The sequence below is a fragment of the Peromyscus eremicus genome, chromosome 19 (genome assembly GCF_949786415.1).
Source record: "Peromyscus eremicus chromosome 19, PerEre_H2_v1, whole genome shotgun sequence".
Lineage (NCBI taxonomy): Eukaryota > Metazoa > Chordata > Mammalia > Rodentia > Cricetidae > Peromyscus > Peromyscus eremicus.
This window is the reverse complement of record NC_081435.1, coordinates 21,076,368-21,095,048: the sequence shown is the minus strand read 5'-3', so window position 1 is coordinate 21,095,048 and position 18,681 is coordinate 21,076,368. Positions and strand designations below refer to the sequence as shown.

Below are 18,681 nucleotides of genomic sequence, written 5' to 3'. Positions count from 1 at the left end.
TGCGCCACCACCGCCCAGCTGAGAATACAGATTTTTAAATGACAGACACCAACCCTTCACCTATTTTTTTCTTTGCATGATCTCTAACCCTGTGTTGGGAGGAGGTCAAAATGTTCTCCTCCAGAATTTTGGGCATCCCCCAGTGCTGGACTGGGTTGATGGCTTTTCTTCTCCCAACGTGGAGTTAATAGAATAACCAGCAGGATGGACCTCACATTGCAAGCATTTCTTTCTCTTTTTTCTTCCCACCACAGACCCCAGATAGTGACTCTGCTCTCCGTGAATCAGAGTGGCCATCACTGCACTCTCTTGGGCCTCACTTGACCCCTTGTGCTTGTCATGGCAGTGGGTGTAATTGCAGCATAAGAGGGTCACACTAGCAACTGGCCCCGACTTTCAGCACTCCGTGCTCAGAAAGTACACAGTGGCAGCTGACAAGAACGGAGGAGTCACTTGGGGACCTACTGAGTGCATGGTTTTATTTAATATTAATCCCTCTGTAAGTAAAGGAACCAAAGCACAGAGGGCTTGATAGATTTGCTCAGGAGTGGCGACATATGGCTTCTATAAGTCTATGTGACTTTCAAACCCTTATGCTGGACCACTGAGTCTGTTTTCAATCAGCCAACAGGCTCATCCTGGAGACCCAGGAACCTCTGTGACCTGGTATAGATTGGGTGTTCATCCATTTCTTACTCTCCTATTTTAACGATACCCACCCCACCTGAGTGGGCTCCACACAGGAGTTCATTGTCCAGCAATGCGGTGAACGCAGCTGGCTGCTGTGAAGCCCACGGCAGTCTACCAGTTACGTAGCATTAGACATTTTCCTTGCTGCAGCAACAACATGCCTGCTAAAACGCAACTTTTATCAAAAGAAGGAAGGGCTTATTTGGGCTCACAGTTCGAGAGGATACGGTCCATTACGGTAAGGCAATCACGGCAGCAGAAATCTGAGACTGCTAGTTACATTGCCTCCACAGTCAGGAAGGAGAGAGCAATGAGTTCCTATGCTCAGCTAGGCTTCTCCTTTTTATCCAGTGCAGAAACCCGACCCATGAGATGGTGCTGTCTATGTTTAGGGGTAGATCCGCGTACCTCAATTAACCTTATCGTGAAAACTCTTCACAGACAAGCCCAGAGATTTGTCTCCAAGGTGATTCTAGACCCTGCCAAGTTCACAGTCAATATAAGCCATCACATACGCTATTCACCAGGTGCTTATTTAGTGCTTATTTGACTGATAGGCTCTGCTCCAACTTACAAGTAATTACTAGGCTCATGCACATTGCCATGTATGGATACTGGTAACACCAGCACTGTGCAAAAACAAACAAAAAAAACACAAACAAACAAAAAAAAACCCACAACGGGTGACTAAACTATATTGAAGATCTCTCAGGAAAGCCACTTGCAGTAAATCTAACTACCTCCTGCTCCCACAGATCCTAGTAGGCTTTAAGCGCCTACAGGCCATTGCCCGGAGCCACCTGCTGATGAGACAGTTCCAGACCATGCGACAGAAGCTGGTGCACCTGCAGGCCCGTTGCAGGGGCTACCTGGTGCGACAGCAGGTCCAGGCCAAGAGGAGGGCCGTGGTGATCATTCAGGCACACGCCAGAGGCATGGCTGCCCGGCGGAACTTCCGGCAACAGAAATCCATTGTAGGTGGTCACTTGGTATGAATGGGAGGGAGGGAGGGCTGGCCGCGGCCAATAGGGAAACTGATGAGCAGCAATTAAGAGTACTTATGAGAAGTACTTTAGAATATCCAACATTCTCAGGCAAAGATGTTTAAATCTACACGAGTTACTAGAAACACAGCAAGAATCCAGGAAGCAAAGTAGGAGATGCTGCTGCGGCTGTAATTTAGATAGGGCAAAATGTCTGGGAAGAGAGATCGGCTGGTAAATGTCTTAGCTGGGGTTTCTATTGCTGTGAAGAGACACCGTGGTCATGGCAACTCTTCTAAAGGGAAACATTTAATTGGGGATGGCTTACAATTCAGAGGTTTGGTCTGTTATCTTCACAGCAGGAAGCATGGCGGCACACAGGCAGAGATGGTTTTGGAGAGGTAGCTGAAAGTTCTACATCTGCATTAGCAGGCAGCAGGAAGAGACAGCGAGCCACTAGGCCTGGCTTGAGCTTCTGAAACCTCAAAGCCCGCCCCCCAGTGACACACTTCCTCCAACAAGCCACACCTACTCCAACAAGACCACACCTCCTAACAGTGCCACTTCCTATGGGCCTATGGGGGCTTTTTCATTCGAACCACCACAGTAAACTACTTGCCATGTTTCCTGTTGCTATGATAAAATACGCTCACAAAAGCAATTTAAAGGAGAAAGGGTTTATTTGGGGAAGTCAAGGTCGCAGGAAGTTGAAGCAGCTAGCCATCATACAACCAGCCAAGGGCAGAGAGCAATGAAAGTCAATGTGTGTGGGTGCTAAGGCTCAGCTCCTAGCTCTACTCATGTAATCCAGGATTAGTTGCCCACAGAGTGGTGCCACCCATGATGGATGATCTTTCCACTTCAATTAATGTAAACAAGACAATCCCCCCTAGACATGCCTACAGACCAACCTAATGTAGACAGTCTCTCACTGAGACGCCCTTCCAAGGGGATTCTAGATTGTATCAAGTAAACAATTAAAACTAACCCTCACCCCTCACATGTATGAGGCCCTCATATTGATCCTCAGAACCCATGTGGAAAGGGCAGGTGTGGTGGTATGTGTTTGTAATTCCAGTGGAGATACAGTTGCATTCCTGGGGCTTGACAGTCAGCCAGCCGAGCATAGTCAGCAAACTCCAGGCCAGTAAAAGACTGTGTGTCAAAAAATAAGGTGGATGGTGCCTAAAGAATAATCTGGGATTGACCTCTGACCTTCATATAATTGCACCCTACCCACACAAATGAACATGCACACACACACACACACACACACACACACACACACACACACACACACACACACGACAGCAGAATAGATTCCCTTCTCATGGGCTTGGGGGCGATTTCTCATCAGGGATGATCAGTCCCCTTAAAGGTGCAGGAAATCTGGGCCAGATGTGCTGTGAGAGGCGCTGTCCCACAAAGAAGAGAAAACTGTCAGGAGGCAGGAAAGCTCCAGGATTCATCCAGCATGTAGGAGACTGAGAGGATGGGAAAACAGCAGATTAACATCACTATTCTCCTGTATTCGGGGGTGAGAAGGGGAGATAGGGAGAGAGCTCAGTTGGTACAGTTCTTGTCTCACCAACTTGAGGACCTGATATGGATCCCCAGAATCCACATGAAAAGCAAGACATGGTGGCATGCACCTCTAATCCCAACACTGGGGATATGGAGACAGGCAGATCCCTGGAAGTCACTGGCCTCCAGCCTAGCGGACTAGGTGAGTGGTCAATGAAAAAACCTGTCTCAAAAACGAAACAAAAAGCTTACAATGTTGACAGCTCCTGAGGAACAACACAATGGTTGTTCTCTGGCCTCCACACACATATACACAAACATAAATACCACAGAGAGAGAGACAGAGACAGAGACAGAGACAGAGAGACCACTGGATTTAAAAAAATCTCTCTTCCAGGATTGTACCACTTCCCTGATGTATCTGAGAACCAATCTCATCGACCTCATTCTTTACTTCCTGGTTCATTTGTCAAATAAGATGAGGCAAAGGGACCGGGTAACACTGGCTTTGTCTCCACAGACACACATGGGTTCTACTGTACAAACTACTAGGACAAGAAGCAGGCCACGTGAGAGGACAGACCCTCAGACCATCCGTGGTGGCAAAGCACTTGGGCCTCCTCGTTAGTATAGGTCCCAAGGTCTCCCCTGTGGTCCCTTGACAGAAGCGACTGAGGAGGCCTGAGCGGTGGCTTAGCAGCTGGTGTCTGGGTCCCTGAAGTTTGTGGAGTGCCTCAGTGGTCAAGCCAGTGACCACAGCTCTCCTCCCCGATTATTACTGAGAAAGGAAGAGCCCTGAGGAATGATCTCCACTCATTCTAGACGTTAAACTTTATTATTGGGCAGAGTATATGGCTCCGTCAGTAAAGTGTCCGATGTAAGAACCTGAGTTTGAATCCCCAACATGCATGAAAAAAATCCAGTCACAGTGACATTCACCTGCAACTCCAGTCCTGAAGAGGCAGAGACAAGGGCCTCTCTGGACTGGAGAGCCAGTCGGTCTCACCAAACTGGTGAGTTCTTGGCTCAATAGGAGATTCTGTCTCAAAAAAAAAAAAATAATAATAATGGAGAGCAACTGAGGAAGACACTTGATGTCAAGCTTTGGTCCCCACACTCATGCACACACGTGCACACAGACAAAATTATTCTTCTAGGAGAAAACATCTTGATTCAGGCAAATAATGGCAAGTTGAGGGGTACTAGGCTTCTGTGTTGCTTTGCCCTGTGAGGGTAGGCAGAGTTGCACCCTAGAGGCCAGCCCTGCCTGTCAGTGACCTTCTTTCTATGGGGTATGTACAGGGACCTCCGGTCATTCTGGCTAACGAGCCCAAGGGTCAGGGTGCCGTCCCTGACAGGAAGCGTAAGTCCATCTACGACACTGTCACCGACACAGAGATGGTGGAGAAAGTGTTCGGCTTCCTCCCAGCCATGATTGGAGGTCAGGAGGGCCCAGCCCCAACGCGCTTCGAGGTAAGAGAGCCCAAGCAGGGATGGGAGGACCCTTCTCGGGATAACTGGGACTTGGGGTGTGCACTCCATTGACTGAAAGCTTAGCCCATGTCCTTCCTCCCTGTTTGGCCCTCCCAGGATCTGGAAGTAAAGACCCAGAAACTGCATGAGATTGATCTGGATACAGTACCCATGACGGAGACGCCAGAGGAGGATGTGGATGGTCTGGCTGAATACACCTTCCCCAAGTTCGCTGCGACTTACTTCCAGAAATCAGCCAGCCATACCCACATTCAGAAGCCCCTCCGATACCCGCTGCTCTACCATGAGAATGACACTGACCAATTGGTACCAGCTGTTCAGTAGTTTCTATGTAGCCCAGCCCCGCTCCCCAACCCCAGAGCCCAAAGTCCGAGCTATGGTTCAGAGGAAATAAGCGAAGAGTCCAGCCAGGTCACCATGGTTTCCAGTGCTGGAATCAGCCAGGCCTTTCTGTCTCCTTCTCCAGGCAGCTCTAGCTGTATGGCCCATCATCCTGAGGTTCATGGGTGACCTTCCGGAGCCAGTGCTCTATGCCAGGAACAGCCTGAGTGGCAGCTCAGTGACGAAGCAGGTCCGCGACAGGCCGGGCAAGGACAGGGGCACTCAGGGTCCACAGCACACCGAATATGCACAGGTACGTGGTGAGGGCAGCAGCAGGTAGGTGTCCATCAGAGAAGGACCGAGGAAGCTGGGTGGAAGCATCATCTAATAGACCCAGTACCTGAGACTTAAACTGCATCCAGGAAGTCACGAGTCAAGAATGGCACCAAGATGCCGGGCAGTGGTGGCGCACGCCTTTAATCCCAGCACTCTGGAGGCAGAGGCAGGTAGATCTCTGTGAGTTCGAGGCCAGCCTGGTCTACAGAGCGAGTTCCAGGAAAGGCGCAAAACTGCACAGAGAAACCCTGTCTCGAAAAATAAAAAAAAAAAAAATGGCACCACGACTGTTGGGAGTTTTCAGTCATGAGTGGAGAGGGTCTCCTGAACTCCAAATACTGGCTTTGACTCCCACCAAATTCAAATTAACGCTTAAAAAGAACAACAGATTTTTGAGGCTGGGGATATGGCTCGGTTGGTAGAGTGTTTACCTAGCATGAACAAAGCCCTGAACGTGATCCCTAGACAAGGTAGGGCATACTTGTTATTCCAGCACTCAAGTCCCAGAGGCAGGAGGATTAGGATTTCAAGGTCATCCTTGGCTATCGGAGGCCAGAGAACGATGAGAAGGAAAGGGAGCAGGGCTGTGGTGAAGACTCAGTGGCTAAGAGCATTAGCCATGAAAACCGGTGTCAAATCCCCCAGCCAAGCCAGCTGCAGTAGCTTGAGCATCTGAGCTTAGCGCTTCTTTAAGGAAAGGGGAACAGTCCGAATTCCTGAAGCCTGATGCCGCCTGGTGTGTACAGTGGTGATGAGGCCTTGTCTCAAAGAAGGTGGAAGGAGAGGACTGATGCCTGAGACTGCCCCTGACTTCCACACATGGACTGGCTGTACACACACACACACACACACACACACACACACACACACACCAAAACAAACCAGATGCCACTATTGAATGATAGCCCACTAGATGCCAGTGACTTTTCTTCATTTAATCCCCAGGTATGCCAGTCTCAGAAAGTATCAGTTATAATGTTTATCAATCACAGTGAACAGGTACGTGGGAGCTGGCTTTAAACCCACTCTGTTAATTCAGAGAGCAAGTTCCTTTCTTATTCCTTTCTGTGCCTAAAATTAAATCCCACCCCTGGTGCATGCTGATCTGCACCCCAGCCCAAAGAATAAGCTCTTGATCCACGCTCCACCACACCCTCTGATGGAACCCAGGGGGATGGGGAGATGGCTAGGCTGGTAACATGCTGTTGAACAAGGTGACAACCTGAGTTCAAGATCCCTAGCAATCTCCTAAGAAGCTGGTTGTGACTGGAGCTGGATAGACAGCTGAGCTGTTAAGAGCACATACTGCTCTTCCAGAGCACACATTCCCGTTACCCATATCAAGGAGCACACAAGCCCCTGTAACTCCAGCTCCAAGGGGACCCAATGCCTCTGTCCTCTGTGGGCCTCTTCATTCATCTGTACATACCCACCCACAGACACACGTAATTAAAAATAATTAAAATAAAAGCTTTTTAAAAAAAGCTGTGTGTGGCAACATGTGCCAGTAGCCCTAGCACTAGCAAGGTAAGGTAGAAGACAAGAAGATTCCTGGATCTAACTGGCCAGGCAGCCCAACCAAGTCAGTGAGCTTCAGGTTAGGTGAAAGACCCTGTCTTTCATTGCTTCTTTTGTTTTGTTTTGTTTTGTTTTTTGTTTTTCGAGACAGGGTTTCTCTGTGTAGTTTTGGTGCCTGTCCTGGATCTCCCTCTGTAGACCAGGCTGGCCTTAAACTCACAGAGATCTGCCTGACTCTGCCTCCCAAGTGCTGGGACTAAAGGTATGCAATACCACCACCCTGCAGACCCCATCTTAAAAAGATAAGTGGAGGGGGGCTAGAGAGATGACTCAGCAGTTTTGAGCACTTATTGCTCTTCCTGAGTTTGGCCCCCAGCACCCACTACTTATAACTACTAATTCCAGCTCCATGGAATTCAATACCTTCTTCTGGCCTCTTTGGGCACATACATATAAAAAACATAAAAAATAATATGGAGAAGTGATTAAAAATATCCCTGATATTGACCTCTGACCCCCGTATAAACTCATACACATGTGCATGTATAGCTATGCCCTCACCCACCCACACACAAACACACACAGGAATGCCTATACACATATTTACATACACAGTTTAAAAATAACTCACAACATCTTTTGGCCAAGGCCTCCTCCAGTTTCATGCAATGAACTAACGAAAACCAAAAGAAATTACTTAAGTAGCAGTGGCAGCAGCAGGAGCCCACTGTGGAAGTCCAAGAGTGCTCTGTACACCAGGTCACTGAGACTCAGCATGGGTACCTATGAGGTCCCGGGTTCTGACTAACTACAGAGGCGCCTAAAAGCCTCTGCAGCCCGGGTTGCATGGACAACCCAGAGCCACTGAGGCTTCCTGATCTCTGGAGGTGTGAGCTCCACTAGAGTGTGTTAGGTAGTGACTGCTGTGTAACCGGTCACCTTGAAGCACAGGAGCTTAAGACAGAGCAGACTGGTTTATTCTGAGAATCGGGAGTGGTTTGAACAATTGGTTCTGACTCAGGGTCTCTCTCAAAGATGCTGCCAAACTGTCAACTTTCACGGGAATAATCTGTAGGCTTGACCTGAGTCCACTCCCCAGATCATGGAATGGTGCATTGGTCCCGGCTACATGGTCCTTGTCCTGAGCTATCTAAGCATCCTCACAACATGGTTTTTCTTCACGCCGAGTGAGCCAAGAAGGGAGATGTAGTATCTAGTCTTGGAAATCGCACACTTTGTGAGGCAGGGGCATAGCCAGAACAGGCATGTCAGAAGATCCCATTGGAGGCAGATGGCCTTCCCAGGCAGGGATCCAGATGACAGTCTAGCTGTCAACTCTGTGCTCTAACAGATGGACATAGAGACAGTGGACTTGCTTCCCAGGGTCAGATCTCAGTTTTCTTCCATACTCTATACTCCAATTCAATGTTTCACTCTTAGTTCATGTATCCAAAACCAGCTTTCCAGACAGAACTGGTATCCGGCCCTGAGTTGACCTCAACCCAAGCTCGATCTCACACCAAGCTCGAATTTGGGCAGCAAATTCCCATAGTGATGCCATCGTGGTAAAGTGCATCCTCTGTCCCAACCTGTGCTACTGGCTTTGTAAATGGACCCGGAAAGTGGCTGAGTGTCAAAGGCAAACGCTCTAGCCCTGGTGGCTGCAGGGTCAACCACATGAGCACTAACACTCCCTTGGTCCCTTGTCTGCTCCCACAGAGAATAAGCAGCTGGGACCAAGGGCTCAATGATATCTCTTCATAAAGCTGAAGTGGCCCTCATGGATCACTGGCCGGATGAGCCCAGCTAGATCTGTCTGTCCTGGCTCAGTGTCAGCTTGGTGCAGGGATCCAGGCCATTGTTTCCATCCCATGCATCTGTTTCCTCCTTGGTAAATAGAGATGGTCACAGCTGTGCTAACAGCTGTCTGTGGGCTTCTAGGTGGCCAGAAAACTGAACACTGGTGAAGAGGCATTCAAGTCTGATGTCCCTGTCTCAGACAGACCCATGTCTAACCTGGAGAAGGTGCACTTCATTGTGGGTTATGCCATCATGCGTCCCAGACTCAGGTCAGTCTCTCCTCCCGCTTCTGTTCAGGCTATCAGGCCACTTCACTGGCACTTAGCCCCGGGTGGCATCATCCTCATCATCTGCCTTGAGGTACCAGCTCCTCTCCTACTCTCTGGCCTGGGCCTGTAGGCTAGGTCTCAGCACAGCAGATGTTAGAGACACCCAGGGCTCTTAGCTTGCCCTGTAAAGAAAGCCATGAGGGGCTGCGGAGATGGTTCAGTTGGTAAAGCGCTTGCCATACCTGCATGATGACCTGAGTTTGATCCCTCAGAACCCATGTCAAAAAAGGAAAAGGAAGAAAGAGAGAGAGACAGAGAAACAGAGACAGGGAAAGGGAGAGAGGGAGAGAGGGAGGGAGGGAGAGAGGGAGGGAGAGAGGGAGGGAGGGAGGGAGGGAGGGAGGGAGGGAGGGAGGGAGGGAGGGAGGAAGCAAGCCAGGGAAAGCAGTGTGTGCTTGTAATCTGTGTACTGGGGAGGCGAGGACAGGAGGATCTCTGACTTGCTGGCCAAATAGTCCAGCCAAGTCAGTGAGTCCCAGGCTGAGAGACCCTGTCTCAAAACATAAATAAGTAATGTGAGGAACGACCAAGGAAAACGTCTACAAGCTCACACACATAGATGTACACATCCACGTGCATGAGAGGGGAAAGGGGAAAAAACCACTGGTCAGTTTTGTTTTTGTTTTTGTTTTTGCTGGAGAGATGTTTAGTATAGAGGGCTTTGTTTGTTTGTTTTGTTTTTTCAAGACAGGGTTTCTCTGTGTAGTTTGGGTGCCTGTCCTGGTTCTCGCTCTGTAGACCAGGCTGGCCTCAAACTCACAGAGATCTGCCTGACTCTGCCTCCCAAGTGCTGGGATTAAAGGCGTGCACCACCACTGTCTGGCCTAATTTGTTTATTGAAAGATTTTTTAGCATGATTGAATTTTGGTATGATTCCTCCTGTAAACCTTGGTTTCTATAATTAGGATGCCTGTAGAATGTAGCAGCTGTTTTTTAAAGTTTTTTTCCACAGCATAATTATTTTTATTAACTATAATCAAACACAGTTTAAGACAGGTTTGTCATGGGCTGGAGAGTCATTCACTTTCTTTTGTTGTTTTCTTTTATTGTTTGAGACAGTGTCTCACAGCCTAGGCTGTCCTGGAACTCAAGATTTTCCTGCCTCAGCCTCCCAGGTGCTGGGATTATTCTGGCTCTGGGCATTCATCCTAGAACAGGCTTTAGTACAGGACCCTGTAAATGGGAAAGTTCTTCACTACATATATGTTAAATATATTTGTTTATATTATATATACTGCGTGTGCAATTTGCTTTATAAGAATTAGGAGTCTGGGTTGTCTTACTCAGGATGATTTTTTTCTACTTTTATCCATTTACCTTCAAATTTCATGATAATTCTTTTTAACAGCTAAGTGATACTCAATTTAAATGTACCTCATTTTCTTTATCTGTTCTTCTGTTGGTGGACATCTAGGTTGTTTCTGATTTCTGGCTTTTATGAAAAGAGCAGCGATGAACATAGTTGAGCAAGTGTCTCTGTAGTAGGATGGAGCATCCTTTGGGTGTATGCCCAAGAGTGGTACAGTTGTGTCTTGAAATAGATCTATTCTGAGCTTTCTGAGGAAATGCCACACTGATGTCCCTTGTGCCTGTACAAGTTTGCACTTCCACCAGCGATGGAGGAGTGTCCCCCTTACCTCACATCCTCGCCAGCATCTGCTGTCATTTGTTTTATTGGTCTTAGCCATTCCGACTGGTGTGAGATGGAATCTCAAAGCAGTTTTGATTTGCATTTTCCTGATAAATAAGGATGTTGAACATTTCTTTAAGTTATTCTAGATCATTTGTATTTCCTCTTATGAGAATTCTCTATTTAAATCTGTATGCCATTTTTAATTGGGTTTTTTTTCTTGATGTCCATTTTTTTAGTTCCTTATACATTTTATATATAAGCCCACTACCAGCTGTGTAGATGTTGAAAATCAACAATAGAAATGAAAGAAAGTACACAAACTCATCAAAGTTAAACAACTCACTGCTAAATGAAAATTGAGTCTAGACAAAAATGAAGAAGGGAACTAAAACTTTGCTAGAGTTAAATTTAAACGAATATATAACATACCCATACTTATGGGACATAAAGAAGAGGCAAGCTCATAGCACTAAGTGCCTACATTAAAAAAAAAATTGAGAGATTTTATCCTAGGTATTTCTTAATCTAACAAGTTGACAAGCAAAAGTAGACACCATATCCCCTCTTTGCTCACTGCTGGAGGAGGTGGCAGTCTCCAGGGTACGGGACAGCATCTTAAGGCAGAGAAGAAAAGTAATTTGCAGTGACTGTGAGGTTGGGGGAAGGAGCAGGCTGGCTTATACATGAACCAGGGAGAGGGGACCAAGGACAGCAGCAGAGAAGGAGGCCATGGGCAGAGGGGGATGGGGAGCCAAGATTCAAAGGAGGAGCTGCTTTGTAGGTCTTGGGCAGAGGGGGTTGGGGGAGCAAAGAACCAAGGGAGGGGATATCTTAGAAGGAAGACTGAAGGCGAGGCCTTGATGGACTAGGAAGGGGGAGCAGAAAGAGGGGCATCTGGAAGACACCAGGTGATGGGCGCAGTCCTAGGCTATGCTAAGACCCGGTAAGGTGAGATCCTCCACTGGTGCGCCTGAGCACCGCCTTGTGCTCCTCTGGGAGCCTGTGGTCTGTGTCTTTCAGGGATGAAATCTACTGCCAGATCTGCAAGCAGCTTTCTGAGAACTACAAAACAAGCAGCCTGGCCCGGGGCTGGATTCTGCTCAGCCTCTGTCTGGGCTGCTTCCCACCCTCGGAGAGGTTCATGAAGGTGATGAAGGCTGGGCTGGGGTGGGACTGGATTGGGAGGGAGGCAGTTTACAGCAGGGACAGACCCTGAGTCCTGAACCCTGGACCGAGTCCAGAAGCCATAGCTAATGAGCAGCAATATCTATGCTATTCTAGGCCTACATCTGAAAGGATGCTTTACTTGGCTCCTTCAAGCTCCTATCCAGGAGTGCAGGGTCAGCGCCTCTGGTCCCAGGCACAGGAATACTCTTGAAAACTAAGTTGGAGATGTAACTCAATTGGTAGCATGCTTGCAAAGCATGCATGAAGCCCTGGGTTCAATTCCTAGCACCACCTAAAAATAGAAATGCTGATGTACATCTGTACCAGCTCTCAGGAGGTAGAGGCAGACCTACCTGTCCCACAAGGTGTTGAGCTTACTGATGGACAGTTAGGGACTATCTCGATGTGACTAGAACCCAGGGCTTCATCTGTGCTGGGCAAGCACTATCAACCAAGCTACACCTCTAGCAATGAAGAGTTTCAAATTGACTTGGGCAGAAATTAGAAGGCGCCTCTATTCTGAGTGTCTTCCTCTTCCCACCATTTTCTCGCCACCAGTATCTGCTGAATTTCATTGGTCAAGGGCCAGCCAGTTATGGTCCCTTCTGTGCTGAGCGTCTACAACGCACCTTTGCCAATGGGGTGCGTGCAGAACCTCCTACCTGGCTGGAGCTGCAGGTAGGTGCTGGCAGGGATGGGAGATGGGCAGTATAGGGTAAGACACCCTGTGCAGCCCTTTGGCTCCTACCTTCTCTGTGGCATCTTCTTAAAAAAAAATTTATTCATTTGTGTGTGTGTGTGCATGTGTGTGCGTGCATGCATGCACATAGCTGCATACAGAGGTCAGAGAACAACTTGCTGGAGTCATCTCTCCCCTACCATGTGGGTACCAGGAATTAAACTCAGGTCATCACTCTTTTGAAAAGTGCCTTACTTGCTGAGCCATCCCATTGGCCCCTCTGCTGCACCTTCTGGGCCATCCCTGGTCCTTAGCACGGCATGAGCTTCAAAGCCACCCTCCCTACCTCTCAGTCCACATTCCCGTTTTGTTCCTGTCTCCTGCCTTCCTGGATGGGAAGATACAGCTACCATGCTCTGTATAGAGAGCACAGATTGCTTCTAGCTCCTAGAAGGCGATGGTCCCGCGAGTCCGTTGCCTTTGTAGCTTGTTATTTGTTGGGAGCTGGCACCACCTCTCAGACACCTGCGAGTCCTCAGAAAGGGTCACTCCAGACAACCAGGACAGAGGGAGCACTCTGGCTCACGCCAGTGCCCTGTACTGGCCTACATCGAGACAACAGGTCTCCTCTGGCCACATTTCTTTCATGTTCTCTCTTCAATTCCTAAGTCCACAGGGCTTCCTTCCCATAAACCCTGAACTGTTGGTGAACATGAAGCCACTCACATCCGCAGTGTTGTGCTTAGGACTCAATGACTCCAACTGTTGTCCGAGTCAACCTTAGCACCGGGGGTTTTCATCTGAGTGTGGCAAATTAGACAGAGACTGCCTTTCAAAAGTCCACGACTCACCTGCTATGTGTGGGCAACACAGATCCCTGGACACCATGCCAAGTCTCAGTCAGTCCCTCTGGGTATTCCGAGGGACTCCACAGGGACAAGCAAGCTCAAGGATGGGGAGCCTCTAGAGCCTGGTGGTTCTGGGACCCAGGACTACAAGGCGCCATCTGTCTGTCCTCAGGCTGTCAAGTCCAAGAAGCACATCCCGATCCAGGTCATCCTGGCAACTGGAGGGAGCCTGACTATCTCTGTGGATTCTGCCTCCACCTCCCGAGAAATCTGCCAGCACATCGCTCAGAAACAGGGCCTCAGGGACCATCTGGGCTTCTCCCTCCAGGTCGCTGTATATGACAAGGTATCAACTAGAAGTCTTAGCCTACACATGCCTCCCCATACACACCTGAGCCAGAGCACCCTGAAGCTAGAGTCTGTACCTTATTAACCTGCCCAAGCTGCATCCTCAGCCACCATACACACACTCATGAGCATGCACATACATATACGTGTGCACAGACATTCATTTGTACACATGCACATGCATACACACATCAGAAATGCCTCACACCAGATGTCCAGTCCTCCTGCCTGCATATTCACAGGCCAGCAGTTGCGCCTTTACCCAGACAGGGTCAGACATGAACCTTCACCCCCAAAACTCAGGAAACACTAACACTTCCCTGTGAGAGTCCAACTCTACCTCCTTCAGGAGTCATTTTGGGGAGTAATGGCCAGACCATGATCCTTATAAAGATACCATTTGAGGGCTGGGGAGACAGTTCAGTTGGGCAAGCATGGACTGTAAACATGAGGATCTGAGTTCAATCCCTCAGAACAACATAAATAATCTGAACATGGTGGACTTTGCTGCAGTACTTCAGGAATGGTGACCAGAGGATCCTGGGGCCTCAATGGTCAGCCAGTCTAACCGAATTAGTGAGCTCTAGATTCATTGAGAGAGCCTATCTCAAAAACTAAGCTGGGAGCATTAAGGAAGACTTGCCACCCACCCATGACCCCCACAAGCATGCAGATACACACATATATCCATGTGTGTACAAAAAGAGGAAGAAAGGAGTTTTGGCGTCCAAGTGGACTCAGAAGTGGCTTCTTGGCCCACACAGGTGTCACAGTCCTTGTCTTCCACATACGGTGTTAGGGTAGATGTCTCCGTGGGTCAGGGCACATACCAGCGGCTAACCCCTCTTTAACCCGATTCTGGCCTCAGTTCTGGTCCTTGGGAAGCGGCTGTGACCATGTGATGGACGCTGTGGCCCAGTGTGAACAACTGGCCCAGGAGAGGGGAGAGAGCCAGCGCCAGTCCCCCTGGCGCATCTACTTCCGGAAGGAGTTCTTCACCCCCTGGCATGACTCCCAGGAGGACCCCGTGAGCACCGAGCTCATTTACTGCCAAGTTGTCCGTGGAGTATGGTCTGGCGAGTACAATTTTGAGAAGGTGAGGAGCCCTGAGGAGTAGCTCCATTCCTAGCCTGTGGCCATAGGATGCTCCATAGCAGAGGGACCCAGAGGCAATGGAAATAATAAAGACTATGACAGGTCGGAGGCAGAGGGATGAGGGTTGGGGAGGTAGTTACAAGGGTGCAGATGTGGGACCTGTACTGGGTACAGCCATCTCCCCCCAGGGCTGGCCTGTGTCCTCTTCCTGTGGGCTGCAGGTTTGTTTGGACATCTGGGATCCTTGGCACCCACAGCATCAGGCAGGGAAGGCCTCCCTCTCTGCCCCAGGCTGCCCCCAGGCTGCCTGGCCTCTCACGGCAGCTGCTCGATCCTGGGGATCAGGAACATGGCCTCAGACCTGGAGCTATAACTCCGTTGGTAGATTGAACGAGGCCATGGGCTTGGTCCCCCGCAGTGCATAAACGGAACATGGTTGTGAACACCTGCAATCCCAGCAACTGGGGGGTGGAGGCAGGAGGATTAGAAGTCCAAGGTTATCCAAGGTTATAGGGAGTTCGAGGCCAGCCTGAGATATACGAGATCTATTCTAAACTGGGAGGGGAACTGGAGAAGAGGGGGAAGAGGAAGAAGAAAGTGTAGAGGAGGAGGAGGACAAAAGGGAGGGGAGGAGAGGGGAAGGGAAGGGAGAAGAGGAGCCTTGGGTTCACATCTGGAAGGTATAAAATGCCAAGAGCTCCATCAATGGGGTGCACTGTGGCGAGGAGGCAGCAGGTGCAGACACTGTACCACATCAGGAGGCTGGTCTTGAGACCCAGCGGCCACAGCCATCCCAGAGATCTGCCTGCAAAGGGCAGCCACTGTGCTCTCTTGGCATGGGATGACTACGCCCACTTAGAGCAGCAATGTTGGGGAGGGCTTAGGACAGGTGGCCGGTCCTGCTTCCTTCCTTGTCTGAGTGGCTGGTTAAGCCCACGGCGCTGAGGCAGGAGCAGCCTCACGTGGAGGCCTCTGGGCCCTTGCTCACCCCCGTGATGCTCCCGTTGTCCCTGGCACACAGGAAGAAGAGCTGGTGGAGCTGCTGGCCCGTCACTGCTACGTGCAGCTTGGGGCCACAGTGAAGAGCGATGCCGTTCGGGAGCTGCTGCCCAGCTGTGTTCCCTCCAAGCTGTACCGGACCAAGTCTCCGGAGAAGTGGGCTAGCATGGTCACTGCTGCCCACGCTAAGGTCAGCCTGGGGCAGGCGGGGCACTCTGGCCCTGAGCTTTTCTTTGAGAGGAGAGGAGATGGATGGATCCCTCCCACCATGAGTCTCCCCACACGCCAGGGTTCAGGAAGCTTCAACAGGCTCAACCCTGACTCAAGGGACAAATGTCTCCTTTAGCTTAACATCGCACCACAGGTTCCTGTCACCTCTCCTCCCTCTTAGCCTCAAGTTTCTCTGCCCAACAGCACCTAGCTGGCCCTGTCTTCCAGGGCTAGAGATTCCACAGCTGCTGAATAGTGACAATTCTGTGGCCCTGGCAAAGGCTCATCATTACTTCCCTTCATGCTCACCTCCAAGCCCTTCAATGTCCCCTCATCGGGCACATGGGAAATCTTTGGTGTAGACATCTTAAGCATTTGGTATATGTGGGTAAATGGCCAAAGCACCCTTTATATATGGTGTGGCCATTAACATGCCTAAAGTCAGCACATAAGTGTTTCAAAGTAGAAACAAGAAATGATATTTGGTCCAACAGGGAAAGAAAGCTTGGAGACATTACCAACACAGCACGGTGGGCCATGTTAGGGAGGGAAAAGGCCAGCCAGATAAAGAAGGGAGCTAGAAGGAGGATAGGAAAAGACGCCTCTGTGAGAGGCTCCCAAATATGAAGGAAGCCAGAGTGAGGTGCCCAGGACCCAGGGACACACAGCAAGACGGTCTTCACAGGCACTCCTCAGCAACAGTAAGCCTGTTTGTCCGTTTGCTGTTGCCGTTGACGAACCAGCTGAGATAGCCAGCTTAAAAGAAGGGGGTGGTGGGGATGGCTCCGTGGATAAAGAGCTTGCTGTACAAGGCTGACAACCTGAGTTCAGATCCCCAAACCCACGAAAAGCCGGATGAGGCAGCACAAGCATGTGCAATCCCAGTACACACCAGCAGGAAGATGGGAGGCAGGGACCCGAGAGTCTCCAGAACCCGGGAGAGAGCCAGCCAGCCCGGCACACGCAACGGCGAGCCACAAGAGACCTTGTGTCCACTTGGTGGAAGGCGAGGACCAACACTGGAGGGTGTCCTCTGCCCTTCCGTGTGGCGGGGTGATGGAGATGAGGTCTGGGGTTTTCCACTCCATACAGGCCCCGTATACCCAGTCAAGAGCCACGCCGTTGGCGGTGAGGGAGCAGACAGTGGAGGTTGCCCGTTTACTGTGGCCCCTGCTCTTCTCCCGGCTGTTTGAAGTCACCACGCTCTCTGGTAAGAGCCTCTGGTGTGCCGGGATGGGGGAGGATAAGGAGCCGCTCCCGGTGGCCGGCATGGCCTTCACTCTGGGTCACCTTCTGGCCAGGCCCCCGCCTTCCCAAGACACAGCTGATTTTGGCCATTAACTGGAAGGGGATGTGCTTCCTGGACCAGAAGGAGAGGACGCTGCTGGAGTTGTCCTTCGCAGAGGTCATGGGTCTGGTTGCCAACAGGTAAACCTCAAGCCCGCTACTTCATGATGTGAGTCCTTCGTTTAGATGTATATAGAACTCGAGGACAGACACGGAGAGGGGGTATCTTGTTGTCCTCAGGAGCCGGGCTGCGGTAGCGGGACAAGTATAGCAACCACAGAACTTAGGGACCCCCCTCTCGTAGGGTTCTCAACTCCTAGGGGTTCTTCCAAGCAATCTAGGAAGCCTCCCCAGGCTCCACTACAGCTCCTCAGTCATAGTCTGCAGAGATGGCCTACAGCAGGTACACAGCGCCGCTCCCCCCCCCGGGGGGGGGGGGTCAACTGCGCAGCACCTTCCTGGACAACATCTTTGTTGTGTTCCTGAACTGTCTTGTTGCCATGCAAAACTACCTGGCATAGGCAACTTAGGGAAAGAAAGTTTTGTTCTGACTCATGGTTTGAGGGTACAGTCCATCGTGGCAGGCAAGGCAGGCAGCTGGTCCTGTCGTGTCCACAGTCAGGAAGCAGAGAGAGACATGACTGCTGCTCAGCTCACGGTCTCCTTTCCACCAGTCTGGGATCTGAGCCTGTGGAATGCTGCACCCACATTTAGTGTCTCCCCACGTCAGTTAATCCAGTCTAGAAACCCTGTTGGATAGACCCAGAGATTTGTCTCATAGGTGGTCTAGATGCTAACGAGGTGACCATCGGTATTAACTATTTCACCCATTCTATAGAGAAGTAAACTGAGGCATACCGGCTAAGGTAACTGTCCCAGGTTCCAGAGCAAGCAATCTGTGTGATGTTCCTCATCACCTGCTCAGAGCAGCCATACATGCAGGGGAGTGGCACACCTCACTGCCTCTGAGACCCAGAGATCGGCTGGTCACTTGTCCATCACCTAAGGTGCTGCCTGGGACTCTGGCCAACCTGGACTCAGACCAAGCTCTTTCAAGGACCCTGAGGAGTCCCTTGCTTCCCCATATGTAGCAATGGAATTGTCACCTTCTCAAAGGCTGCCCGGGGGTGAAATGAGAGAGAACAGGGCAGGCTTCTGGTCACACTGCACGCTTTGTGCCCTCAGGGAGGCCCCCGGTGGGCAGAGACTGCTCCTGTCCACACTGCATGAAGAGTATGAGTTCGTCTCCCCCAGCAGCGTGGCCATTGCGGAGCTGGTGGCCTTGTTCCTGGGAGGCTTGAAGGAGAGGTCTGTGTTCGCCATGGCCCTGCAGGACAGGAAGGCCACAGGTGCCCACTGGGAAAGGGAAGGGGTGGCAGCTTATGGGGCTAGTGGAGAAGGATGGCTTTCTCATATCCAC

General features: G+C 50.3%; 1 protein-coding gene across 1 annotated transcript in view; it reads left to right on the top strand.

Annotated features, from left to right (window-relative positions):
* The window catches only part of Myo7b (myosin VIIB), a 73,607-nt gene that overhangs the window by 45,383 nt on the left and 9,543 nt on the right, over positions 1 to 18,681 (top strand). The window contains 15 exon segments of the mRNA XM_059246066.1: positions 1,446 to 1,664; positions 4,500 to 4,670; positions 4,788 to 4,997; positions 5,158 to 5,325; positions 8,586 to 8,625; positions 8,628 to 8,660; positions 8,806 to 8,935; positions 11,649 to 11,775; positions 12,354 to 12,473; positions 13,495 to 13,668; positions 14,539 to 14,766; positions 15,787 to 15,954; positions 17,067 to 17,184; positions 17,276 to 17,402; positions 18,447 to 18,610. Coding sequence (XP_059102049.1) covers positions 1,446 to 1,664; positions 4,500 to 4,670; positions 4,788 to 4,997; positions 5,158 to 5,325; positions 8,586 to 8,625; positions 8,628 to 8,660; positions 8,806 to 8,935; positions 11,649 to 11,775; positions 12,354 to 12,473; positions 13,495 to 13,668; positions 14,539 to 14,766; positions 15,787 to 15,954; positions 17,067 to 17,184; positions 17,276 to 17,402; positions 18,447 to 18,610 — 2,197 coding nt within the window.